This window comes from Echeneis naucrates, chromosome 11 (genome assembly GCF_900963305.1).
Source record: "Echeneis naucrates chromosome 11, fEcheNa1.1, whole genome shotgun sequence".
NCBI lineage: Eukaryota > Metazoa > Chordata > Actinopteri > Carangiformes > Echeneidae > Echeneis > Echeneis naucrates.
This window is the reverse complement of record NC_042521.1, coordinates 4,329,070-4,353,485: the sequence shown is the minus strand read 5'-3', so window position 1 is coordinate 4,353,485 and position 24,416 is coordinate 4,329,070. Positions and strand designations below refer to the sequence as shown.

Genomic DNA, 24,416 nt, shown 5'->3' with positions numbered 1-24,416 from the left:
AACTCCGAGGCCATTTCCATATTGATCCCTTGTTCGCTGGCTGGAGGTGGATGTTCTGGAGGCATGAAAGCTGAGCGGATAACACGTTTACACTGGAAGAGGGACTTGTAAGCAACATGCAAGCAACAACACCTTTAAAAAAGAGAAAGGGACACAAACACGTCTTTGATTGTGGTTTAGTGATTTCAGGGTGTTGAATGCAGACAAATGAGCCCAAAGCGGCTGCGCCTGGAGAGAGAAGTGTCAGTGTTTCAGTGTTAAAACATCCCCTGGTGCTGTAAGCACCAACCAGAGACCAGATCAATTTTATTGATAGATCATTTCATCTCCAAATGCTTTAAAGATGAGTGAAGCCATTATTAAGTTTTTACTTTCTTTGCTGGTGAGAAAATAAAAATATGCACAAATATGAATGTTTGTAGCGTTTTAATGAGCAAACAGCAAAAGTTGGAAAGTTTTGTGCAATTCTAAATGTAATTATTTTAACTGCGTGTTAAAAAGTTTGCTCTCTCTCTCTGTCAGAGGTCAGAGGTCAAACCGTCCCATGAGGCGGTGACCCTGAACTAAAGGTCAATGAATGTATTTCATGAACGCAGCTTTGTTGTAAATGTAAAGACATTTAACATGAAACAGCAGGATGTCGTATTCCTACGAATGTAGTCTAATAGAATAAAAACTGTGTATTCTGGAGCACCTGACAAAGGGATTTCACTGCCTGCCCCCCCCACCTCCTTTTTTTTATTCCACAAATGTCCATGAATCATTTTCTGAAGCATCAGGAAAGGAATCAGAAAACATTCTTATATATGTATATATATATATATTTATATTTTACAATTTATAAAACTTTTTTTTAATATGTTCCCAAAACAGAATTTGAGCGTTTCTATCTATATCTGTGTGTGTGTGTGTGTGTGTGTGTGTGTGCGTAAGTGTAACTTAATTGCATAGATTTAAAAGGTTGTATTATAAATGATAATGAATTTAGACCTTTTGATGGAGCAGATTAAAAACAAACACACACTAAACTAATGTCGTGCTGCAGTAAATAACAAAGGATGAAATGACACTTTATTTATTTTTCACTTCATTTCCTGAACAAAAATATAAACTCACCCCTCAGAAACAGAATGAAATAATCCCACCAGGCTTTTTGCACCAAAAACAGAAAACCGAAGACAAATTCACACACTTCATAGATTAACACACACACACACACACACAGACACACACTCATCTTTGACCCGGAACACACTGCAGTCCGGACTTTGTCCACCAGGGGGGGACACTCCATCACAGACCCGCTTACATCGCACCCTCTCGTGCCCGCGCCTGGTCGCCAGGGGGCAGCAGTGCGCGCTCCTAGTGTGGATCAGCCGTGCACGACCCAGGAGACCACCTGGGATCCATGAAAGGTCCCCTGTGGGACTACTACACTGTTTTTCTCTACGTGTTGAATAAAGACGTGCAGAGCAGCGCGATAGGTCAGGAACAAGACTAACAGGACAGAAAAACAAAAACACAAATCTGATCTTTTGTTGTTGTTGTTTTTTTTAATACAAATCAGACTTTCATTTAATTTTCCTGTAAATTTCTGTCCAAATCTGGACTTTGTCTCTCCAGACTACTCAAACAAAACTCATCTTTTGGTTTAGCTGCTTCTAACCAACACACACGAGTAAACAGAGGTCCAAATTATTGGGAGTCGATGATATATTAAAACAAGATGACTGTTTCATGATTATATTTAAACGGAATGATTTCTGTAGTTTCTGGTTGGCCTGTTATTTTTGAATGCTTCTGGAGAATGTGCAGACATTAAAGAAAAAAAAAATTATCTCTGCAGAAATTCATTTGTACTTGAAAACTAAAAATGTCTGACATGTTGCTGAGGTTGTGACGCAGCTCCTCTGTGTATTCCTCTGTATTTTTCACACTGTCGTATTTTTCCTGTTTATTTGGTATTAGTGTGTGTCAGCTCTTCCACTCTATTCAGAAGATTCAGAAAGTTGTAAAAATCTGATCATTTGATTTATTTAGATACGCCAGAATTTGAGATTTAAAAAAAAATTGATACAACAGATGTTCCAGGTTTCTAACCCTACTTGTCACCATTTTTTAATAATATTTTAACCTGTAGTCATCTTCAGTTAAATTTTTTTTTGTTTGATTAACAATAAATTTCTGACGGTTTAATTAAAATTGAAGCTTTTTTTCGAGCAGTGGTTAATTTTTGTTGAATAAGTTGAATAAATAGTTAACAAACAATAACAATAACTTTGACTCACTTTCATTCTACAGGTTCCAACGCTGGGACAAAATCACCGTCATTTGATTTGGGTGCACAAAACACAATAAATCTGACCCAGTTTTTAAAGGTACATGTTATTATTTATAACAGATTTTCTGCTATTTCTGATCATCCAGTGCAGTTTTACTTGTTTTTTTAATAGCTAACAGTACACTTGTGACAATTTAGATTTGTCTGACAAAACCAACTGTGGTATTTAAATAACGCTGCCACTGGGCCAAGACAAAGCGTTTGTGTTGGGTAAAGTATTGAGACTCAAGCCGGGTCGATTTTGACTCAGCATGTGTGCAGATTGTAAAAAGGTTACACATATTCTTCATTATCACAGCAAATACATTTTAAATTAACTTCCCTACATCAGCTCACAGTGATCTGATAAAAAAAAAAAGGGACGTAAAAAGAAGATCATCTCCGTGCTGTAATAACATCAGTCCTTGATATTTTGCACATTCAGGACCGTGTGAAGCTTCACTTCTTCCTCCTTCCTTCCTCAGATCCACCTTCTTCTCTGCAATAGTTCTAGATGTTTGGATTGAGATTCCTCAGGAGAAAATTTGGGGGTCTGTGCCTTTTTACATAGGGACGCCCTTGACATGAAAAAGTTCGGGAATCCCTGCTCTAGCCGTGGCTTAAGCTGTTGTGCGGAGCGTTTTGAACAGAGAAATACATATATACCCTATCATACACTCTCTCTCCCCGTCTTCCCTCTGCCTGATGTAGTGTGACAGTGTGCTCGCCTGCAGCACTCTGCTGGCGTGGAAACAATCAGCTTTGACAGAGAGGGGGTGGTGGTGGTGTGTGGTGGGGGGGGGGATAGAGGGAGGTAGAGGAGGAGAGAAGCAGGGGAGGGAGGAAGGGAGAGGGAGGGGTGAGAAGAGGGGAGGCTGCGGCCTGAGGCCTGTGTATGATGAACTGGATAGAAAGACCTGTCGTCAGAGGAGAAACAGCACAACAACCGACACACAGACAGACAGATTAAAATGGGCGTGTTGAGAGTTTTTCTTTGGAGAATTGATTGTTAAAATTGAAAACAATCCAGCTGTTATTTTGGTTTAACAGTCCCAAGTCAAGTAGACCATCCAACAAACAAAACGACCAACAAATATAATTCAAAGAAAAATGAAGACTCGTGTCACGCTAAAAGAAAATGCACCGATTGATATTCAAGGACTAATTATGATGTGGGTCGTTCCTGCAGAGCCCAGTTGTTGACTTGAACTATTTCACGGCCTCATCAGCAGCATTTACATTTACAAGTGAAACAGTTCCCATCACATTTTGTTTATTTGTTCGTTCAAGACTTGGGTTGGAAGGCTAAATGTGGAAAAAGTAAAAACTATTCAAGACAAAAACAAAACAAAAACACAAGCAGATCATCTAATCAGAGGAGTGGTCACAACCTGTTGACTGACTGACTGAGGCCTTCGTGGCCTGGCTGTCACCCACCACTTGACTCTCTGGACTAATTCAGTTAAAGCAATCAGGTCCATTATAAGGGCCCCTCTTCAACATGCTTGTCACTCTCTGATTCCAGGACTTGAAGCTGGTGTGTGTGTGTGTGTGTGTGTGAAGCAGGAGGAGGCGTGTGGGTTGATGGTTCAGCTGCCTCGTCTGCTATAACCAGCTAATAAATATGAAAACAGCAGGTTAAAACTTTTTTATTCGTCCCGTGCCTGAAAGGATTATCGCCTTCTATAGAGTCCCGTGAAAAATCCCCCAAACCTCATAATGTCCAACGGTGTCCCATAAAACTGTGTCGGACAAAAGGCAGAGAAAGGGGGCTCTTTCACGCATAAGGGGTTTTCTCAGGAGCACATTGAGGGGAGCCCCGGCTGGGATCCGCCCATAGATTATCTGGCTGTCGGTGAAAGCGCGGCTGGGAGCGGCAGGTGCGTGTGCCAGACACACGGGGGTCGTCAGGGTGGGGGGGGGGCCCTCTGCACGGTGGCCGGGCCCCGGGTGAACTGTGGAGAATGCTGCGCAGCTGCAGGCAGGAATGTTTGCAGATTGTCACTTCTATTTAACTTGCTCTTTTTCTTTTTCTCCTCTCCCTCCCCACCCCTGACCTAGAGATGGAGCTGCCCCCACCCACACCACAGAGATGGGGCTAAACGGTGACACCCTGTCCTCAAAAGCGACAAGCGGCGAGGGTCGTCCCCGCCTCAGCACCGTGAAATTGTGGATTAAGCTGATAAGAGTGATGGAAACCCACATTTATTTATTTTTTGTTTTGGGGCGGGGGTGGGGGGCTTCATGGTGCTAAGTGAAGGCCAAGTAACTCACGAGACAGCCTTTAACACCGTCTCCCTTCTGTCCCCAGAGGCCTGCTTCATACAGGTTATTCCATCTGAGAGTTTTGAAGAGCAGACACATCAACATATGGCGGCGTGTAAATGGAGCTGAACCTCTCTCATTAATTTATCTGCGCACCTTTGCCAAAAAATTAATCAAACAACACAAAGAATCGCAAACCATCTGAATTTCAAGACTAATCTCTTGTCATGTGGCCTTTTTATGGAAGAATCACCTCTTATCTTTATTTTCATGCTTTCACAATCAAGCCTGTGTCTTATTACCAGAATAAATTCATCAAAGAAGATAGTCCCCCCCACCCCCCCCCCACACACACACACCTCCCTGAATGCATGCTGCAATCTTTGCCTGGAAATGGCCCTTTTGCACCATACCTACTCTAATCTCTGCCATCCCAACTGTGTCCCCTTCCCAAACTGTGGCCTTGGGCTATGTGTGGGTTCTCAACATAATCCCCCTCAAAACTCCACAGTCCCTGTTATTCCACTGGGGTTTGACAAAAAAAGAAAGTGCTACATGTCAGAGCGGCGGAGTGCTCAATGCTTTTTCACACCAGCAGAAAGGGGATTCATGTCCTGACTATTATGAATAATGAGAATGAATAACAAACAGGCGTCTGTTTATCCGGCACAATTGAATTAAGGAAAGAGAGTCCTTGTGCTTTTTTATTGAACTGTCTTTAGGGTGTTTGCCGAGGTGACACACAATCAACAGAGTGGGCTGAAATCAGCGGGTTAAGTCACCATCTGATGCTTTGAGCCAAGATGTCTGTCAGTCAAGTCATCTCTTCATTAATGGCTAAATAGACACGTTCAGTTTCAGGCTGCTTGAAGGTGCACTGGAGGCGACAAAAAAAAAAAAAAAAAAGCTGATTTATTTCACGGGAAGAATGAAAACCTTTTGTTTCTCTGCCCATGACAACACTTCATGGACGTTACCTTGAATGACACCAAGGTCATAACTTCAGTGTTTTTATCCTTCAAATGTTTGTTTTATTGGTGAATTTGGGCATTTTGGGAACTTAAGGAGACGCGGTGGTCACATTAGAGGACAGATCAGGGTCACACTTCTTGCTTTGATTTACATCCCATAAAATATATTCCCCTTCAGTCTGCAAAGAAACGAAGAAATAGTACAGCCTCACTAAAATACACTTAATGCTTCAGACAACCAGCCCTGCTGAGGCAAAAAATAAAGGAATGGAAGCAGAAAATCCAACAACCCAACACATCTCCACTGAGATAACATAAACAGGAAACTTTTATCTTCATACAATAATCTAAAGAACACAAACAACATCAATTTGTCACAATTTGACATTAAAATGTTGCGGTGCGGCTGAAAAAACCTAAACCTAAGCTACAGCTCTCACTTCACACTTTCAAATGATAAACACGCTTTTAAACCGGCATTTGCATTACAATCTGAAAAACACTGAAGGACAACGCAATGACAACGCAATGACAACGCTCACACATGACCTTTGACCCCAAATCTGAAAATATCTGCACCATCAGTGTTCAGCAACATTGTCAAACAATCTGAGCTCTTCTTTTCAGTTTATCTAGACATGGCCTGAGCGTTTCTACAATCCTGGGCCTGTGTATGAAACGATGTATGACATGAAGTCCCTTATCGCTCTCCTGTCATATATCGTTGCGTTACACTGCAGCTCGGTGTTTGTAGCCGTCAAAGTGGAGATGGGACGGACAGAGTAAATGAAGATTGGTGTGACCTAAAGCACAAAGTGAGACATTAAACATTTTCATACATGTAACAAAATGTCCCTTATGAGTCTTTGCCATTACAGCAAGTGTCTTCTCCGTCTTTTTCTCTTTTTGCTCAGTATTTTCCAACGTGCACCGGATCATGAAGTCTGTACCCACAGCTGCCAAAACGGACAATGATGCTCAGAAGGAGAAATATGAAAATGAAATATGAAACAGTGGTGTGATAAACTGGTAGATAATCATCTTTTCATTAAACTTTCATCCCCAGTGACTTAAATATTCAAGAGCCCAATTACAGAGCTTGTATCTCTCTCTCTCTCCCTCCCTTGCTCTCATTCTCACTCACTCTTGTTTTTCTTAACATGTGCAGTCGGGTAGAGAGCGGGGCGAGAGGCTTTAGGGTTGAGTGAGAGGATCATTATGAAGTGGTCACACAGGGAGAGAGAGAGAGAGAGAGGGAGAGATGGAGGGAGGGAGATGACCCCCTGTCCCCTCGTGGAGGACAGGGAGCAGTGGGTCTGATGAGAAGCTGTCCAAACTGAGATGAAAAGGAGACAGAAAGACGGAGAGAGACAGGCAGCAGATAGATATGTAGAGTGCAGCCATGCAGGTCTGATGGATGGAGGGATGGTGGGAGACGGAGGGAGGAGACAGAAACAGACAGACGAGCTAAGAGGAGTATAGATTTTCCAGGCAGATAGTGGAAAGACGTGTGTGTGTGTGTGTGTGTGCATTGTGATGAGTGCCACAAACAGGGCACATGACTCTCTCTCTCGTCTGCCTGTTTCTGTGTTGTGTGTGTGTGTGTGTGTGTGTGTGTGTGTGTGTGTGTGTCAGTGTATTAGCAGTCAGAGCACTGAAGCCCACGGGCGATTCCTGTGTGTGCTCGCGATAAAGGGGAAAAAGGGAGGAAGTATAACGGTGGAAGCGGGGCGTAGAGAGGGAGGGTGGGGGCTGTGTAGGGGAGCTGGGGAGGGTGGAGAGATGAGGAAGTTGGTTGGAGGGGAGGAGTGGGGGAGAGGGCGAAGAAGAAGAAGAAGAAGAAGAAGAAGAAGAAGAGGAGAGGAAAGAGCATCCAGCAGTGCAGGGAGCTTCCTCTGCGCTGTCAAAGCCTCTGGATCATGTCCCCATTGGTCTCTCTCTTTCACACACGTTCCCTCACCCAATTGCTCTGTTCTCTCCCTCAAACCAACCCCTCTCCTCCCTCCCTCCCTCCCTCTCATGAAAAGAGTGTCTTGGCAGGGTAATTAAGAATGGCCTCTAAACACAGGAGTATGGCAGGAACGCTCCAGATGAAAGTAAATGATTAAAATAATTACAGGCTGAGAGCTGACGAGCCGGAGTGTGGGGTGGCCGCCGGACATTTGTCGGTAATTAGATAATTAATCTGAATGCAAATGATGAGCCCTAACGAAGCAGTCAAGCTGAACCAGCGACAACTGCCGTGAGTGAAATGTGGTGGTGTGGAGGTGGTGGTGGGTGTGTGTGTGTGTGTGTGTGTGTGTGTGGGAGGGGTAGGGGGAGAAAAGAGGAAAAAGCAGAGGGAGAGATGGGTAAAAAAAAAAAAAAAAACAACAACAACACATGAATATGAGTGTAAAATATCCAACGCTCCCCCCCTCCACCACCACCATCCCATTCCAAAAACTGAAGACACTCCAAAGCAGCAGCAGCAGGATTGTGAATCAATAACAGTTTCTGGCAGTGACAGCTCAAAAAAAAAAAAGAAAACCAAAAAACAACACCCTCCTCCTTCACTCTGTTTGTAACTTTCAGTGAAAGTGTAAAGTAGACATGAGTACCTTGTTAAAAATATACAAAAGGCATGCCACCGTGTGTTGCACTCTGCAAAAAAGGAAAGAGAAGGAAAGCATCCCAGGGAGCTGAGGTGCCAAATGAAGAGCACGAACATGAAATGGCACCTGAGGAAGAAAACAGAGCACGCTTCGCACACCTCAAAATGCGTGAGCAAATAGTGGATTTACTGCTTCGCTCGCACACACACTCATTATTTCTCCACACACTCACAAATACTATCAGCGTACCTCTGCGCTCTAAGCAGAGGTAAACATCTAACTTTATTCCTTATTCAGGGGCGTTTCTTTTTCTTTTTTTCCCCCCCGTGGTTGGTCCCTTCTTTATATTTAAATAGAGATCTTCAGGGTTTATTTATTGTGATTCCACCTGATATTACCTTACAGTGAAAGCTGTGCCAGTTCTGTCTTTATCAAACAGCCATGAGTTGGATTACCAAACGCCAGGAGCTGCAGACACCCGAGGGGAGGGGGGGCAGGTTTACTCTACATCATGGGGGTCTTCATAATCTGATTAATCAAAACATTTGTTACACATTTCCACCATTAAAGTACTATACCCTTCATCTTGTGCCCCCCCCCGCCTCCCTGTCAACACCCATCTTGAAAGACTTTTTTATTACTAGCTTTGTTTATTTTAGGTTTTATAGGTCAAGTCATCAACACAAAGAGTAACCAGAATGAAGTCGCACTATTTCAGGACTGATAATTGTTTTCTGTAACAACCGATTGACTCTTCAGTGTGTAAAGGTTGGCCCGTGCTGACAAAATTTGGGCATTTCTGGATAAAACATAGACTTAAACAATCAATAAATGAAAGAAAAGTTGGGAATTACTTTTCTGTCAATCATCTAATCAACTTTTTAATTTACGGGGCTTTTTTTTGTGGGGGGGGGGGCGCCAGGGAAAATTATGACGCTACCACATTGGAGGTCAAAAGGTGACCAACAATATTTTTCCCTGAGGCCCATATAGATGCAAATTGAGTGGTACAAGTATTCTGATAAGTTGTTTACTGAATATATACATATATATAAATATGAGAGACAAAACTTCAACAACAGAACGGACAAAAGTTTTCCGAACCACAAAAATAAAAGTGATTGATATTAAATAGAAATAGCTCAGCTGCAGCTCATATTGGGTATAGTTTGAGAATTATTTGACCCGTAGAGTTTATTGCAGATATCAAAACACTTTTTTGATACGTTACTTTTTCACTGAAGAAAAAGCCAAAATGTTACGATTGGTCTAAATAAAGTAGTAAAAATATAACTTGCTAAGTAAAAAGCAGATTTGTTTTATTTTTGGGTAAAAAAAAAACAAATACTGATATCTCAGCCATTTACAGCTTTTTAAAAAATAGATTTTTAGATTGTGATCAAAAGAAACAAAATCTCAGAAATGTCGGGAAAAAAAGATCAATTATGGCTTCCATGGCTGGTAGACAGTGAAGATATATTAAATCAAAGTGTTGTCAGATTGTACACTTCATTCCAGGTTGAACTCCATAACTTTACTACAACATATTGCTTTATGTGATGGTGATTTACTCATATCTATATTGTGTAATTTTGCCTTAAATGGGTCACAAGTATCTGAAAATGTACTGACATCATGTTTTATGCCGAGCAGAACGACTTCAGAGTCCATAGATAGTTTAAGATAGAGGACAATGAGGATGGCTGACAGCTCACAGCATCCCTCTTGTTAGTGTAAATTATGCAACAATCCACTTAGACCTTTAAGAGACTCTGGAGGAAAATGGTTTTACCTGTCCACCATTCTCATTAAACGCAAACAACCCCCCCCCCCCCACTCTCCTTTCAGCCAGGCTCATCAGTCACTGGAGGCCCCTGCTGTGTATAGGAATGTGTTGTTAGTCATCATGTTTGGCTACTACCTCATTAGACCCCAGTCAAGTCCTCATGGTTGGTAATGAATGCCGTCATTTCCTTAAAACCCCAGCTCAACAAAAACATCTGAGCTGTTTAATTTTCGTCTGATTACAGAGGCAGGTTTTTAATGGCATTGATTAGACTGCCATCATTGTGTTAGAATATCACGCAGACAATTTCATTAAAACTAACTTTAATAAAACTATCACGGCAAAAATGTTGTCACTAATAAGGATTTTGTGAATGCATGATGCTTCAAATTTACTGGAAAGTTTAACTGAGTATTTATTTACAAGTACAGTAAAGCAGAACCAGCAACAGGTTTTATATTGAAGAAAGGACAGAGGTCAGATAAGACTCTAAGAGCAACAGTCGAGATTTCTGAGTTTCTGCAAAATGTGAAAATAAACACATTATTAAAGGGAGATAAGGATGGTAGCAAGCCTCCGAATGACAGCTCACAAAATGTAATGAGCAGAGAAGAGAAACAAAAGCCTGGATTTGTTTTGAGCAGGAACTTTTTTTTTTTTAATGGTTGTACCAATCCTGCAACTACTTACTGCACAATCACCCAGTTTGTGACAAATAAGTGAAGACAGTAGAAATATCATGGCCCTTTGCACAACTGCAGTTTTATCATTCTAGTTAAAAGAGAGTAAAAGCCAAGCGGGGCTGCAACTGGAGATTATTTTAATTTTCTATTAGTCTGCTGGTTACTTTTTCAGTCAAAGGATTATAAAAAAAAATATTCCATGACTTTTCAGAGCAACAGTCAGAATTCAAATGTATTAAAACACCAAAATATTCAATTTATGAGGACTTGAAGTGACTATAACAAAAGAAAAGGTTGGAATCTGAGAATTTCTTTCATTTCAGATGAAGATAATTCATTCAGTAAATGACTAATGTGCTTTTGCCTCACTGTTTGGTCACTCTGAAAACCAAAACCAACACATACTCAGTGACTATGAAGAGCTTGCACAACAACATCGGCAGCATTTAAATGAAGAAACAATCAATAACAACATCCAAATATTCAACATTTACAACATAAAGAAGGTGAAATATACAGAAGCAGGTCGTTTGAGCACGTCACTGTCCTTCGTGGTATGTTTGTTACTCCACCACCAGCTCAAACTCCTCAGCCTCCTCAAAGACTGCGTTCATCTGTGCAGCCAGGGCGTCCAGCTCCGAGCTGTTCATCTGATGGACCTTCTTCCTCCTCCTCCTCTCCTTCACCACAGACACCCCCGGGATGTTTGGATCCGGTTCGGGGAAAGCAGAACCGGAGGCCTCCGCCTCCAGCAGAGAGGTGAAAGAGTTCAGACAGGACAGGGACCCGGAAGCATCCGGACCCGTCTTGCTGGCGCGCCGGACTCTTTGGACCACCTCGGGGGTCTGCAGCTTCTCAAAGCCGAATAAGTTCTCCTGGTGGTCGGGGCTGTTTACGGACACGTTGCCGAGCCTGCTGTAGGACCGGCGCACTTTCTGCGACCACACCGCGTCCTCTGGATCCATCGCCGGCTGCTGGGGGTCGGTGGGCGGCGGTGAGGAGGGGAGGATCGGTGAGGGCATGGCGGCCTTCTCCTTCTCCTTCCTACCGGAGACCGGCCCCGGAGTGGAGACCTTCTGCCTTTTCTGCTGGGTGCCCTCCGACCGCCTCGGCGTGTTCTCCTTGTTGTGCTCCGACGGTGCGGCTGTTTTCCTGGGAGCTATTTTCCTGACAGCTATGGAGCGCTTGACCGCCGCCATTTTTTTCTCCGTCTGCGAGCTAGCCTGGGGAGGAGAACTGAACCGCGGCGACCGTCTCCTCAGGGACCCATCGAGGTTATTGGACACCGACATCACGCTTTTAGGCGTCCCTGCCTTCATAGTGTCCTTCAACCGGGGAAAAAACCACCGATCCTCAAAGTTTTAGTTTCAAAAACAGAGTTGCTGATTGTTTCTCTGTCTCCCCGAATCCGCTCAAATCGCCCGCGCTCGTCGCGCAGAGAGGACGAAAGCGTGTTTTCCGGTGACGTAACAACTCCGCGTCCACCGTCTCAAACTTTTGCTGTGTAATCTGGACGGCCGCCGCCGAAAGACGCCTGCTGTTTCACTGTATTTTATAATCATCTCAGAACACAGCTGACATTCACAATGGAATATTTGATCGGGATCCAAGGGCCGGATTTCGTCCTCGTCGCTGCCGATAATGTCGCAGCCAGCAGCATCATTCAGATGAAACACGGTAATGACAACGCGTTAGCTTAGCATTAGCCATTCAGCCGGTCGTCGTGGCTAAGCTAGCTCAAACATGCCCTCCTTTTCAACCTCATACTGTAGTTATGTCTCATTTTTCTGGGCACCGACACATGGTCACCAAAGCTGCCTGTTGTAGCAGTAAACACCTGTCTAACTTTACTTCAATGCTGACTGTGTAACTCAGCCACACATGAATGCCATTTAGCTAACATCGCCAACATTGGCCAAGCTAAAGTGGAAATTAAATCTCTTATCGGTCTGTTTTTGCAAAGTTTGGACGTTTTTTCAGTTCGTGCCAACACGTTTTAAGCATCCGGTACATATTTCTGTGGCTTAGCAAGTCGTTTATGAAGTTCTGTCAAAATAAAATGCTCATGAAGGCATGGAACAGTGAAAGTGAAAGTCACTGTTGGATCAGTGCTGTTCGTCAGCAGACACTTACCACTACTGCATTGGTTATATTTTAATAAAAAATTAATTATTAAGATATATTCTGTCTGGATTTTTTTTCAGACTATGACAAGATGTTTAAACTCAGTGAGAAGATCTTGCTTCTATGTGTTGGAGAAGCAGGAGACACAGTACAGTTTGCAGAGTACATCCAGAAGAACGTCCAGCTCTATAAAATGAGGAACGGTAAGCATTCAGCACACTATGATCTGGAGTTAACCTCCAAGTTAACTGTTAACTTCTGAGTTAACCTCCGAGTTAACCTCCAAGTTAACTCCAGACTGACTCATCTCTCAGTACTCAGAGTTGTATGACAATTAGCATTACTGGATCTGGTACATGTGCTGCCCATTTTTTGTTCAATCACAAAAATACTTATTTTGATGAGTCACTTTGGTGGACTATAAGTACATTTTATTGAAAAACAGTTCCTCTATAATAATAAAGCCCCTTTTTTATCGTGAAAAGAGAATTAGTTAATACCTGACTTGCACAATAACACAAGATTGTCTTAAACCGAGTCAGATAATTTAAAATAATTGTCAATACACATCAATCAAAGGAAAGACAGCAATTTATAAGGTTTAGATTTAACTCAGGCACCATCTGAAGTAAATAAAATGAAAGCAATCTGATTTGTGATGTCAACCATGGGCAGTGCAACAGAGCCAGTTTTGTTCCATCCAACTAAAGTATGAAAATTCAATGTGATGCCTTATTCTTTGACTTAAGTGTCGTACTATGAGGAGAAATGCCTGTGTTGAATTGAGAACATCCCCCCAAAACTTTGTGTTTCATGCTAATTTTTTCACACTCCCATGTCTTAGGTTATGAACTCAGTCCATCAGCAGCAGCAAACTTCACGAGAAAGAACCTTGCAGACTACCTTCGGAGTAGGGTAACTATCCTGATATTCTAATGTCGCATCCATGTACAACACTGTTTTATTCAGAGGGAAATTGTCCAGAGCGCATGTAGCATCTAAGGGAGAAGACACCTGACTGGTATCATCTGGCTGAGTATCAAATCAGCTGTTGCTTTGAAAACTAAATTAGCTTGTCAGACAGAGCATAAAAGACCACATTATAAAGTGAAGAAAGTTTTTCTTTTCATTTTAATGTTTATTTCATCTTGTCTTGGTTGAAACATCTAGTAAAAATTCAGCATCATTTGTCCCTGTTGGCGCTGACCTTATGAGAATGCTGTGGTCTTTTACTGCCATTCTGTAAAAAAACAAAACAAAAAGATGTCACCTATCATAAAACAGAGATAACCACTTTAATGTTGGCCGATTGTTTTCTCGCGTCAAAGGAATATTGGGTCTGTGTGTGGCTATAATCGTAACCAAAATAATTGTTTGCTTTGAGGGCATTTTCTTATTTCTAGACCAACTTTAAAAAGCTGACATTGCTTTAGATCGATGCTGCAGAAATGTTTAATTAAGAAAATAGAATTGGCATGGACAAGTCATGTAAATGTCAACTATCTGCTTCAAATTTCCACCAGTCAAAACGGTGTTTGAGCCTCGCAAACTTGTCCCAGTTCCTTAGAATATAAATGAGTTCACAAGCTCTAATAGTCAAATGAGTGTTAGGGAAGGCCTCAATTTTTAACTGTGTTTGAGTCCATTCACTTAATTTTGATAGAAAAGCAGTAAATGCGTGTAACTTCCTTCACACTGTTACAGATGGCATCTTTAACTTTATCAAAATAAAAAGGCAACAAACTAAGTCATGCAACTCATTTCGTCATATACAATTTCTTGTACTTCTACGACAACTTCAGATAAGACGAGAATTGTCTTTGAAAATAAGACACACATTGTTATTCACAGAAAACAAGCTTAGCGGTCTTTTGGTGTTTCCAAAAATGGAAAGTCAACTTGCAAAGGCACACCATCTGCTGCAATTTGTGTTGCCATGTATCCTCAGACCTGCTCCATCTTTCATGCCTCCAGAATCATTTTTTTTTCCTTTTAACCTGTGAGCTCAAACTAACTTCTATCCCACTTTGAGGACTTTCAGCTCCAGTATCTTTAAGTATTTTCTCAGTTAATAAAACACTAGCTAATTAATCTCTTGTACCAGTGGTCATCTTCTGCATTATGCATCTTCATTATTGCAGTGTGAAGTGAATATACCTATAAATATTTAAATTTTTTCTAGCTTAGTTACATTCCGCCAGCTTTTTCAATCTCGTTTTGCCGTAGGGAACCAATGATAGAATCTCAGACTAATTTCCTCAAGTTAAAGTAAAACTCAATTCAAATTGCAGGTGCTGTAAACATATCTAGTAGGTTTACTCATCCATATCAAAATTGTGTTTAAATGTCTCTTTTTTTTTTTTTGGTTATTAAAATGTGAAAAATGCTTAAAAACAAAACAGGCCTTTCTTGTGTACATGGCGTGACACAACAGTGATCACTGTAGAGTAATCGTCCATCCAAGTTCAGGTGGGAATCAAGTCTCAGCTGCAATTACGCCTCTGTTTGCATCGTTATCAGCTTGAGACATCTGAGCTGAAGCAGCAGATGCATTTTGACAGAGGCAGGTACATTTGTCAGCTTGTTGTGAATGGTGAGGGAGGTTTCTCCCTTTGAGACTTGGTGGCAGCACCTGATCCTGCAGCGCCGTCTCCCACCCCGACTGCTCCGTTCCCCAGTGTGTTTCATCAAAATACCAAGGTTTTGACCTTCACCACCTCAGTAACAAAATTTAACCAAACAAAACATGAAGGTGCTAAATTTTGCCTTAATTTGTGAACTTGGGTTTATAAGCAGACAGGTTGAATTGGTGATTTATCTGTCTGCACTTTAACAAGTTAAAATTATAACGTGTTAACCAAAATGATCATTGGTTAAGGCCTCACAAAGACCTGAGAGTCACAGAAAGGCGAAATCCGACCTTACACCAGGTGGAGCAGAGGAAGGCTTTCAAATGCATTCATACTTTATATTAATATGAACTGAATTTAACATATAAGTAATTTTGCTTATAACTACAGTTGGTTTTTTTTTTAACTATGCAGCTGCAAATTGTAAATTTGTATCCCACATTGTTGAAGGCAATGAATCAACTATTTAGCATGGGGGGGGTGCGGTGATAGTGATTGTGTGCCTCGTTGTTTTAAGTTTGTGGCTGTAACGCACATCTCCACTCCTTGCATCCATGCGTTGTATATTTTGCACTAATTTGTTAAGAGTGCTGCAGCTTTTGCCTGTCACAATAGCAGAAGGGTGAAAATAATTAAAAAAAACAATTAGTGTGCCAGGGATGGGAATGTGGGACACATCGAACGGGGGATAGGGATGGAGGAGGAGGAGGAGGAGGGGGGGGGTCATCCCAGGGGAGAACAACCAGGCCCAGTAGACAACACCAGGCTGACTGGAGTGTGAGAACGAGTAGGAGTCAATACACACAGATACAACAGACATGCACACAGAGGGACCTATAGGATTAGGATTGTGTTAGTCAGTCAAGGTTGTACATGTGGTGGAGGATAACATTTATATTCATGTCTTATCATAAGTTGCAACTGTATCGTTATTTTTGTGCCTCACGGTTATGAGTTTGGTTTTATGAGTGCAGGATTTACTAATGCCCTGTTCTCATGAGTGCTGAGAATCTGAAGCAATAGCAGTTTCTCCTCTGCATCCCACACCTTCCTCCAGCTATGCTCTTTTCACATCAACCTCCAGAGTACATGGACATTTGCAAATTATGTTGTATAAACAGGTTTTTTTTTTTTTTTTTGATATGGTGTTTCTTGCCCCAGAACATTTCGAGTACGTAGAATATGTAATGTGTGTTGTCTGTTTGAATGTGAAACAGAAAGAGAGATCATCTCCTTAAGTATTGAACTGATTAATATCAACTAAAAGTGTGACAGACTATTAATTTTGACCGTTTGTTTCTAATTTTAACCATTAGCACAGTTGCTGCTTAGGCTGCAGTTAAAAGTTGATTATTTTCACCAGATTATTCTCCTTTCTTGAGTTATAGTATGATTTATCCATGAAGGGTCAGAAAAGAGCAAAAAAAAAAAGTCAATTAAAAATTTTCTGCAGCAGATTGAGCAGATTAACAGCTTTGCCTTGTCAACAGAGTGCGCTATTGACTTCACACTCATCTAAAAGCTTTGGAAAAATTGGAAGGTGTGAAATTTTGGACTTGTGAGATTGCGAAATGACTCAGAACCTACTGCAGCTTGATTTGGTCAATAAATCAATCAATTAATAAGCTAAATGAATTCTTTATTCATAACAAACATAATTTCATGAAGTAATGAACAGTTCATCTGTTATGGTTCATAAAAACAAAAAACAAAAACAAATCATGCAGCCGTGCAGCCTAGATGATCTTTGATGCTACAGGCTGGTTTCTCAGACATGGATTAAGCCCATTTGTTGACAAAAAGAAAATTGAATGTAGATTTTTTTTTTCCCCCCCTTTATTTTCTTTTTTAAAACGCCTGTAGTATAAAAACCTCGCTCAATTCATGTCCAGGGAAACGGCTGCATATGTTGGAATTTATTTTAATTAATCTGATTAAATCATTGTAGATTAAAGTTAAACCCAGACAGAAAGCCAAGATAATGATCTGCTCTTGTGTATCAAATCTCTCTTTTTCTACCATCCTGAAATCATCTTCTGAACTCCCTCAAAAAAGCCGTCACGTGATCCCGCCAGCGTGTCCAGACCCCTAGGTTAAAACCCACTGACTGATAAATTAATCAGCGGTATATTGTTAATTCTGATGGCCTTGTTCCTGCAGGATAAATTACAGATGAAATTACCCTAGTGGCTGCAGACCTCCAGGAGGTGCAGTTAGCTAAAGTCAGCGGCGCAGAGTAAGCGAAAAACCCCATTCGCATACGGCTGTGTACTTACCAGCCCGCTGTCCACAAAAACAGCTCCACTAACCCCCGGAGAACTGCATTCACTCAAGCTTTAGAGAGCAGACAAAGAAGAAGGAGAAAAAAAAAAAAACTAGCGGTAAGCGTAATCACCTGAGGCCTCGACTCTGCTGCATTCATATCAGTAATGATACACATGAAATTCACCACAGAACAAAACAACAACTACAAAGTTTTAGGGGGCATCGAAATTAAGCCCCTGCCCTGCTTCTATTTGTTTTCATTTTCCCGTTTCATGTGCTGTGATTGTAATATGTTTGTGCATTGAAAATAAATACAAATTAAATGGATAGTTATTGAGTTGACAGATACATCAGGATTAGTTGGTGCAGGAGGCTGAGACGTTAGATTAGTGAAACCATAAAACTCGGGGGAGGCAAAGAGTAGATAAATATCACTTTTATTTATTTTTTTTAGTCATCAGCTGACGTATATGAGGATGTTTGTAAGAAGAAGAGTGAAACGTAGTCTGAGCTGTTTATTTGAAGAGTTTTTTATAAGGCCGCAGCAACAGTTAGCCTCGGTGCTGCGGTGATCTACAGCTGGCCCCATATGGGTTTGTAAAATATTTTTTAGCACACAATGGGCACAAATAATTACTGGCGCCATATTGCACGCAGCTCCCTTGCTCCTGCACAGATGAACAATTAATACAGCAGATTGAGGAGAAATGCCAATAAAGAGAACATGCCCCGGGGCAGGGTGCAAAAAATAAGGGGAGGGAGGGAGGGGGGAAGGAAGGAAGGAAGGGAAGAAGGGAGGGAGTGCTGGAACGTGAAAGAGGAGAGTTTGGGGATGAGTTTGTGGCGGCTTATTAGCGGTGTGACCTTAATTTGTCATTAATCCGATGGCATAGTTCAACATTTTACCCTCATTCGCTTCCTGTTGAGGGTCGGACGAGGAGATCGATAACCCCCCCCCCTTCATGTGTCTGCTGGGAAAATCACGCTTCTTGGCTCAGTTTAGCAGACTTAAGCATGAAGGTTCGAAATTGATGGGAACTGCTCGTCCAGCTCTGTCGAGAGGTGATAAAACAATCATTTGTAAAGCTCATTAATCAACACTAGAAAATTATTCCACAACTATTTGGCCAATTAATAATGTAAAACGGTTTCTAAACCAAATTTTCTAAAGCAGCTTCTTAAGAATCCAATTAATCTGGATACTTTTGTGTTTTGAACTGTTGGTCAAGAAAACCAAAGACAGGACATTTCATAACACGACTTTTTGTCAGATTTTTCTTAAACCAAGTGTTTAAACTATTAAACTAAACAAAGCAGCATTTATTTATATAAAAAAACACTTTTAACACTAATTATCCAGAACTGAACTGTAATCCCAACACGTCGTAGTATTTCCTCTGGGGTTTTGTTTCAAGCGTAAATTCCTGAAACGTTAGATTTTCCTCGACAGAAGCCAAGAAGGGCGATGGCGGCGGAGACACGCAGGTGAAGCTTTTGTTTGGCGGCACAACGGTCGGCTTGTTTGGCTGAGAGGAAGACTCGCGGCAGGGGGATAAAACATATGATGTGTATTGTTTGCATGTGAACCGGGGGTGTGAGTTCAGGTGGCTGGGTTAACAAGGTGCCTGGTTCCCTCCGAGGTGACATGGGAAGGTTATTTTGATGCCAAGTCCGTATTATTGTTACATTGTAACCAGCGAGGCAGGTGTGTGGTGGGAGGGGGTGACGCCACTGGGGCGTTTGTTGACTCACGGAGGAGTTAAAACACACGTACTAAGATTTTCAACCTGAGATTCACACCCCTTGTGCACACTCACAAACACACTCTTTCTCACGTGTGTGTGTGTGTGTGTTTAAAAGCCATTGTTAACACACACACACAGAGTACAGCCCGCTCCACAGGGAGCATAACAATCATCGCTGCCCTCGTGGCAAACACGCAAGTCACAGAAATAAGCAGGTCGGCTGAGAGATAAATTGAAATGAGAGGGCAGGTGTGTAGATCACAACCCGGCATCATATGAATCATATTCGCCTCGCCGCACGGCCGAGGACGCCATACCACATCTATCTTGTTGCATTTTAATCAAAAAAACCGCAACACTTTATGTACATCCGCAAAGAATTCAGGCCATAAGTTGCTTTGAAATGCCCCCAAAATTGTCAAGCTTTAAAGGGATTTTTTAAAATGAGGGAACAGTGGCTTTGTGAAAACGAAGAGAGAAAATTAGTGTTTTGGAGGAAGAGAAGGGAGAAGAGGCTGGAAGCGTAAAAGATGTAATTTAAAAAGAGGGGAGGGAGGAAGGGGGGGAGATAGGGGCAAGAGAAACGACTTTAGAAGTTTTTAATGAGCCCTGGCACCACTCCAGGGCATAGGGTGAAGGCGGCGGAGAGTGGAGGCGAGGGGGGGGGGTGAAAGAAAGAAGGGATGAAGAGGGAGGGAGGGAGCAACAGGGGTGATGATTCTCAGCAGATGTCACACCGCAAGTGACACCCTGATTCTCCACCTCGTACACAAACGCACTCGCCTCCTCTGTCCTGTGACGCCCTTTCACCTTTCCCCTCCCTCTCCCGCTGCTGCTATGCTGCGTTAATGTTGCCTTTCTGGTCGTCACTCTGCGTCTGTGCTAAACTGCAGAAAAGAAAGAGGGAGAAAAAAAAACTGAGTCGATAATTGGGAGCAATTTGTTTGGAAGAGGTTGAGAGCAAGAAGTTGTACTTTTCAAGTGGTGTGATGTGCTGCTGATGGTACCTGCTGCCCCCCCCCTCCGCCTCCAGGTGGGTGGGGGCTGCTGCTTTACTGACCGCATGTTAAAGGTACCGGTGAAGAATACATGAGCAACAGATTAACGGAGTTCTGTCTTAAAACGTTATCCAGGTGCCTGAATGGAGACCGAAGCAGCTTTGACTTCCTGTGACGGATTGCGCAGTTTGATTTTCATCAAGTCCCCCAACTTGATAGATGTGCAAAAGCAAAAAAGCCGGACGTTTCACCCTGAAGTTAGGAACTTGTCGCTCAATAATAAAGCTGACACCTCGGAGTTTGCTCCTGACCAAAATGAAAGAAGACATATGGTTGATACTCTGGAGCGTTGGTGTTTTTTGAAAGATGAGTGTTTAAGAGTCGGTACCAGGCGCTGCAGGAGAGACTCCCTGCACTTGCTGAGAACTTCTCAAAGAATATTAAAATATTTAAATCCACGTCTGATGGTGCTGATGGTTGTTGTAGAATACCTTGGCGTTCATACATGTTGCTGTTTTATCAGGACTGCTTGGGGGCAAAAGTACGACTCAACCAGAAACACAAAAGGTGCTCACGCTGAACACACTACTGCGGCAATTTCATCTGGGTTCATGGGAGTCAGATTTTTTTCATTGCTATTTTTATTCATTTATACATATATATGTACATTTTAAAGAGATCAGGGATGTGGTTGTTGTTGTTGTTGTTGTTTTGCACAACCATATTAGCTGGGACCTGAAGATAGCAGCTGGGAAAGTCGTATTAAGTGAGATTTGATTGGTTATCACAAAACAGTCATTAAAATGAAAGTTGTGATCTCAGTGTGTGTCTGGAGATGTCTTTGTGGGTTCACTTTCTGATTTCTCTGCATCCTCTCGGACTCGGGCGTCCTGGTCCTGTTGCCGGTGGCTGAAACACATTTTCATCAACATCTTCATCAGCATTGACGGAAGAACACTGAATGTGATGAGTATTTTCCATCACAGGTTAGCACTTTGTTATAGATCTGAATGTTACTCTTCCTCCTCCTCTGTCTCCAGACTCCTTATCATGTGAACTTATTGCTGGCGGGCTACGATGACACAGACGGCCCAGGTCTCTTCTACATGGACTACCTGTCCTCGCTGGCCAAGGCCCCGTTCGCTGCCCACGGCTATGGAGCCTTTCTCACTCTGTCCATTCTCGACCGCTACTACAGACCAGGTCAGTGCAGAGAAACAGAAAATGGCCTGTGCTCATGTTTTGTTTTTCCCCCCTGCATTTATTGTTCCTGTGAGACTGACTGGAAAAATAAAAACTGTAACGCTGCCCTGCAGAGGTTACGGAGTTAGGACAGTGTAAGAGTTCACGATCAGCGCAGGAACAAGACGGCCATCTTTGTGTCCTCCGTCTCATTAATCTGTTTGAATCTAGTTAATTTTGTTCCCATTTCATTCCTTCATTTTCTTGTTTTAGATCTGACCAGAGATGAGGCAGTGGATCTGCTGAAGAAGTGCGCCGAGGAAGTGAGTTCAATGAGTTTTATCCTTCTTTAAGAATAATGAGCCTCTTGTTTCATTCTGCTGTAATAACTTACCTCCAACGTTAATACGTCCACATTATTAGCGAAGCTTTCTGTCAGGTCAAACCTCTTCACGCTGATTTGGCAGCAGAATATTTAGTCAAACCCCCCCCCCCCCAAAAAAAAGAAAAAGAAGAAATCAGTGGTTTATTGATTTAATTCCATAACTTTTATGGGAGTGTCCCTTCAGTGACAGCAGGAAGCTCAAGGCCTTGGTCAATGATGTTGTTACATAATTCACAACATAAAGAGCTGAACAGCTTTGCGATACAAACAGTTGTGTATTTAGAAAAGGGAGAAACAGCGCTGAGGATGTGAACAGCCATTTGGGGTGATGAATGTGATGAGATGGAAGTCGGCTCCGTCGAACTTTTGATCTGTACCGCACCGTTTTTGTTTTTCCTCACATCTGTTCTTCCTCTACATTATTACGATTGTGTTATTTCATCTGAAGAAATCACATCTCGGTGTTTCTCTCTTTGTCTTTTCCATCCTCCAGCTGAATAAGCGCTTCATCCTGAACCTCCCCTCCTTCACTGTCCGTTTGATTGACAAGGAGGGCATCCGTGACCTGGAGAAAATCACCCTGGGCACCAAGTGACCGCTCACTGTTTAACTACCAGGCCTGACTCGCTTGTTTCTTTCTTTCTTTTTTTTTTTTTTGTACTGTTGACCTCCTTGCTCTTTCTGTTCCAATAAAAAGTGACACACAGTTGAGATACAAGCTCTTTGTCCCTGTGGTGCTTTCTCATTGCTCTCTAGTCTGCTCATCTGCACATAGAAAGAGAACAGCCTTCTGGCTGTGTACTTTTGCACTTGTTCTCTCAGTGTGCATGTGGGTAATGTACACTTGCTCATACTTGTACACGTGGACTGAAACATGCGAGCACATATGGTGGTGGTTTTCTTGTCCCTGATTAAACCACATAGAAATATGAGTTGAAGTTAGTACAGAGTCACATAATCAGGCTCAGTTTAATTAAAGTTTAATGTTTAAATGTTTAATGTGAGTATACGATTCAGAACGAACTCGTTCTGACTTCTAGCCAAGATGAACTCATTCGATATTGAGCTTTAAGTTATGAATAACATTCATTCATTCATTCATCTTCAACCGCTTATCCATTTCCAGGCTGCGGGGTTATGAATAACAATGACAATGAAACCGAATTTGACCACAGAGTTGTATCAGTATATTTGTAACCTTACCAGCAAACAAATGATCACAATCTGCATCAGCTCCAGAACTAATGCATCAGGCCACACGACACAGTTTTTGATTCTGTATCTAAATCCAGGTTACCTTCACCCACCCCAAAAAAGAAATGTATATAATTTAACAGTGTACTTGTTCTTTTCTGCAGCCCCTGTTTAATTCAGCACCAACCAAAACACAAAAGCCCTGAATTTTAATATATTTGAGATGCAATCCTCATTCACCCCGAAGCCAAACTTAGAAAGTCGAAAGTTGTTTTGTGAGATAGCGTAAACCAGCACATATTCAAGTTACAGGTTCTTATGTTTCATTTAAATGATTTTAAGAATATACAGTTAGTTAAAAGAAGGTTATATGAAGACCAAATGATGTCACTGGAGGCGGCGCCTGTTGAGCCATGAGACGAGTTTAAAAAAAAGAAAAAAAAAAAAGATCTGATGTGAAGTTTGAAAGAAGTGAGTTTGTCTGATGGCTTCTTTTCTACTTCAGGCTAACAACTGGAGGCCACCAACAGCAAAACACTCCCATAGCTGTGCAGTCTTGTGCAGTTGGATTGTGGGTAATGTAGGCAGCAGGTAAGAGACAAACGTGTAGAATAAAAAAAAAATTTAGAACAACTTTAATTTTATATAAAAATTTAATAGCCGTCATTTAGAAAGTGTTGAAATGCTCCTTTAACTCAAAGTCCACTTAAAGACCATTTTCTTCTAATTAACATCAGTAAAAAAAAAAAATAAAAAAATGAAACAGGTTGGCTAATTAATATATATATCAGCTCTGGTAAGTGCTTGTGTATCGGTTAGGGTAGGTACCCGTGGATCTGACCTTTTCTTGCATTTGTGCGATATTTTTTTTTTTATATTTTTGGTTCATTTTTGAAGCAAACAGCTGTTAAAATAATCCAATTATGTATTCACGCTGCCTGAATGTGTTTCAGTTATACATTTTTATTTATTCTAAGTTCAATAACGAGCCTTGACAAGAAGAGAAATAACCTCACTGTTTAAATAACAAGTAGGTCTTTAGTTCTTCTTCATGTGTTACAGTAAATGAGCACATACACATACAGATGTGAACGGTGAAACCAGGCCAAGTGTGTGTGTGTGTGTGTGTGTGTCGCTCTATCATCGTCTCCTCTCTCCAGCACAGACAGGTGATTAATAAACATTAAACAATCCCTCCTCTCTCAAACACACCGGAATCTGACGGGAAGAGCAGCATATGTTTGCCTGGAGGCTCGGGGAGCGATGGAGAGCAG

The 24,416-nt window shown here is 41.8% G+C and overlaps 2 protein-coding genes across 2 annotated transcripts; one reads left to right on the top strand and one right to left on the bottom strand.

The window, feature by feature from the left end:
- Window positions 1-10,295: 10,295 nt before the first annotated feature.
- On the bottom strand, window positions 10,296-12,113 carry cdca5 (cell division cycle associated 5). The gene has a single exon (XM_029514722.1). It carries the CDS (start codon window positions 11,936-11,938, stop codon window positions 11,183-11,185), a length of 756 nt encoding a protein of 251 aa, XP_029370582.1. The 5' UTR covers window positions 11,939-12,113; the 3' UTR covers window positions 10,296-11,182.
- Window positions 12,093-22,601, top strand: psmb2 (proteasome 20S subunit beta 2). The gene is made up of 6 exons (XM_029514723.1): window positions 12,093-12,296; window positions 12,824-12,946; window positions 13,588-13,658; window positions 21,422-21,584; window positions 21,837-21,886; window positions 22,442-22,601. Exons 1-6 carry the CDS (start codon window positions 12,206-12,208, stop codon window positions 22,541-22,543), a joined length of 600 nt encoding a protein of 199 aa, XP_029370583.1. The 5' UTR covers window positions 12,093-12,205; the 3' UTR covers window positions 22,544-22,601.
- The last annotated feature ends 1,815 nt before the right edge of the window (window positions 22,602-24,416 follow it).

Coding starts and splice junctions, on each gene's coding strand:
- psmb2 (XM_029514723.1), top strand. CDS start 12,206: ATGGAATATTTGATCGGGATCCAAGGGCCGGATTTCGTCCTCGTCGCT. Junction 13,659..21,421: donor CAGACTACCTTCGGAGTAGG/GTAACTATCCTG, acceptor CTCTGTCTCCAG/ACTCCTTATCATGTGAACTT. Junction 21,887..22,441: donor TGAAGAAGTGCGCCGAGGAA/GTGAGTTCAATG, acceptor TCCATCCTCCAG/CTGAATAAGCGCTTCATCCT.
- cdca5 (XM_029514722.1), bottom strand. CDS start 11,938: ATGAAGGCAGGGACGCCTAAAAGCGTGATGTCGGTGTCCAATAACCTC.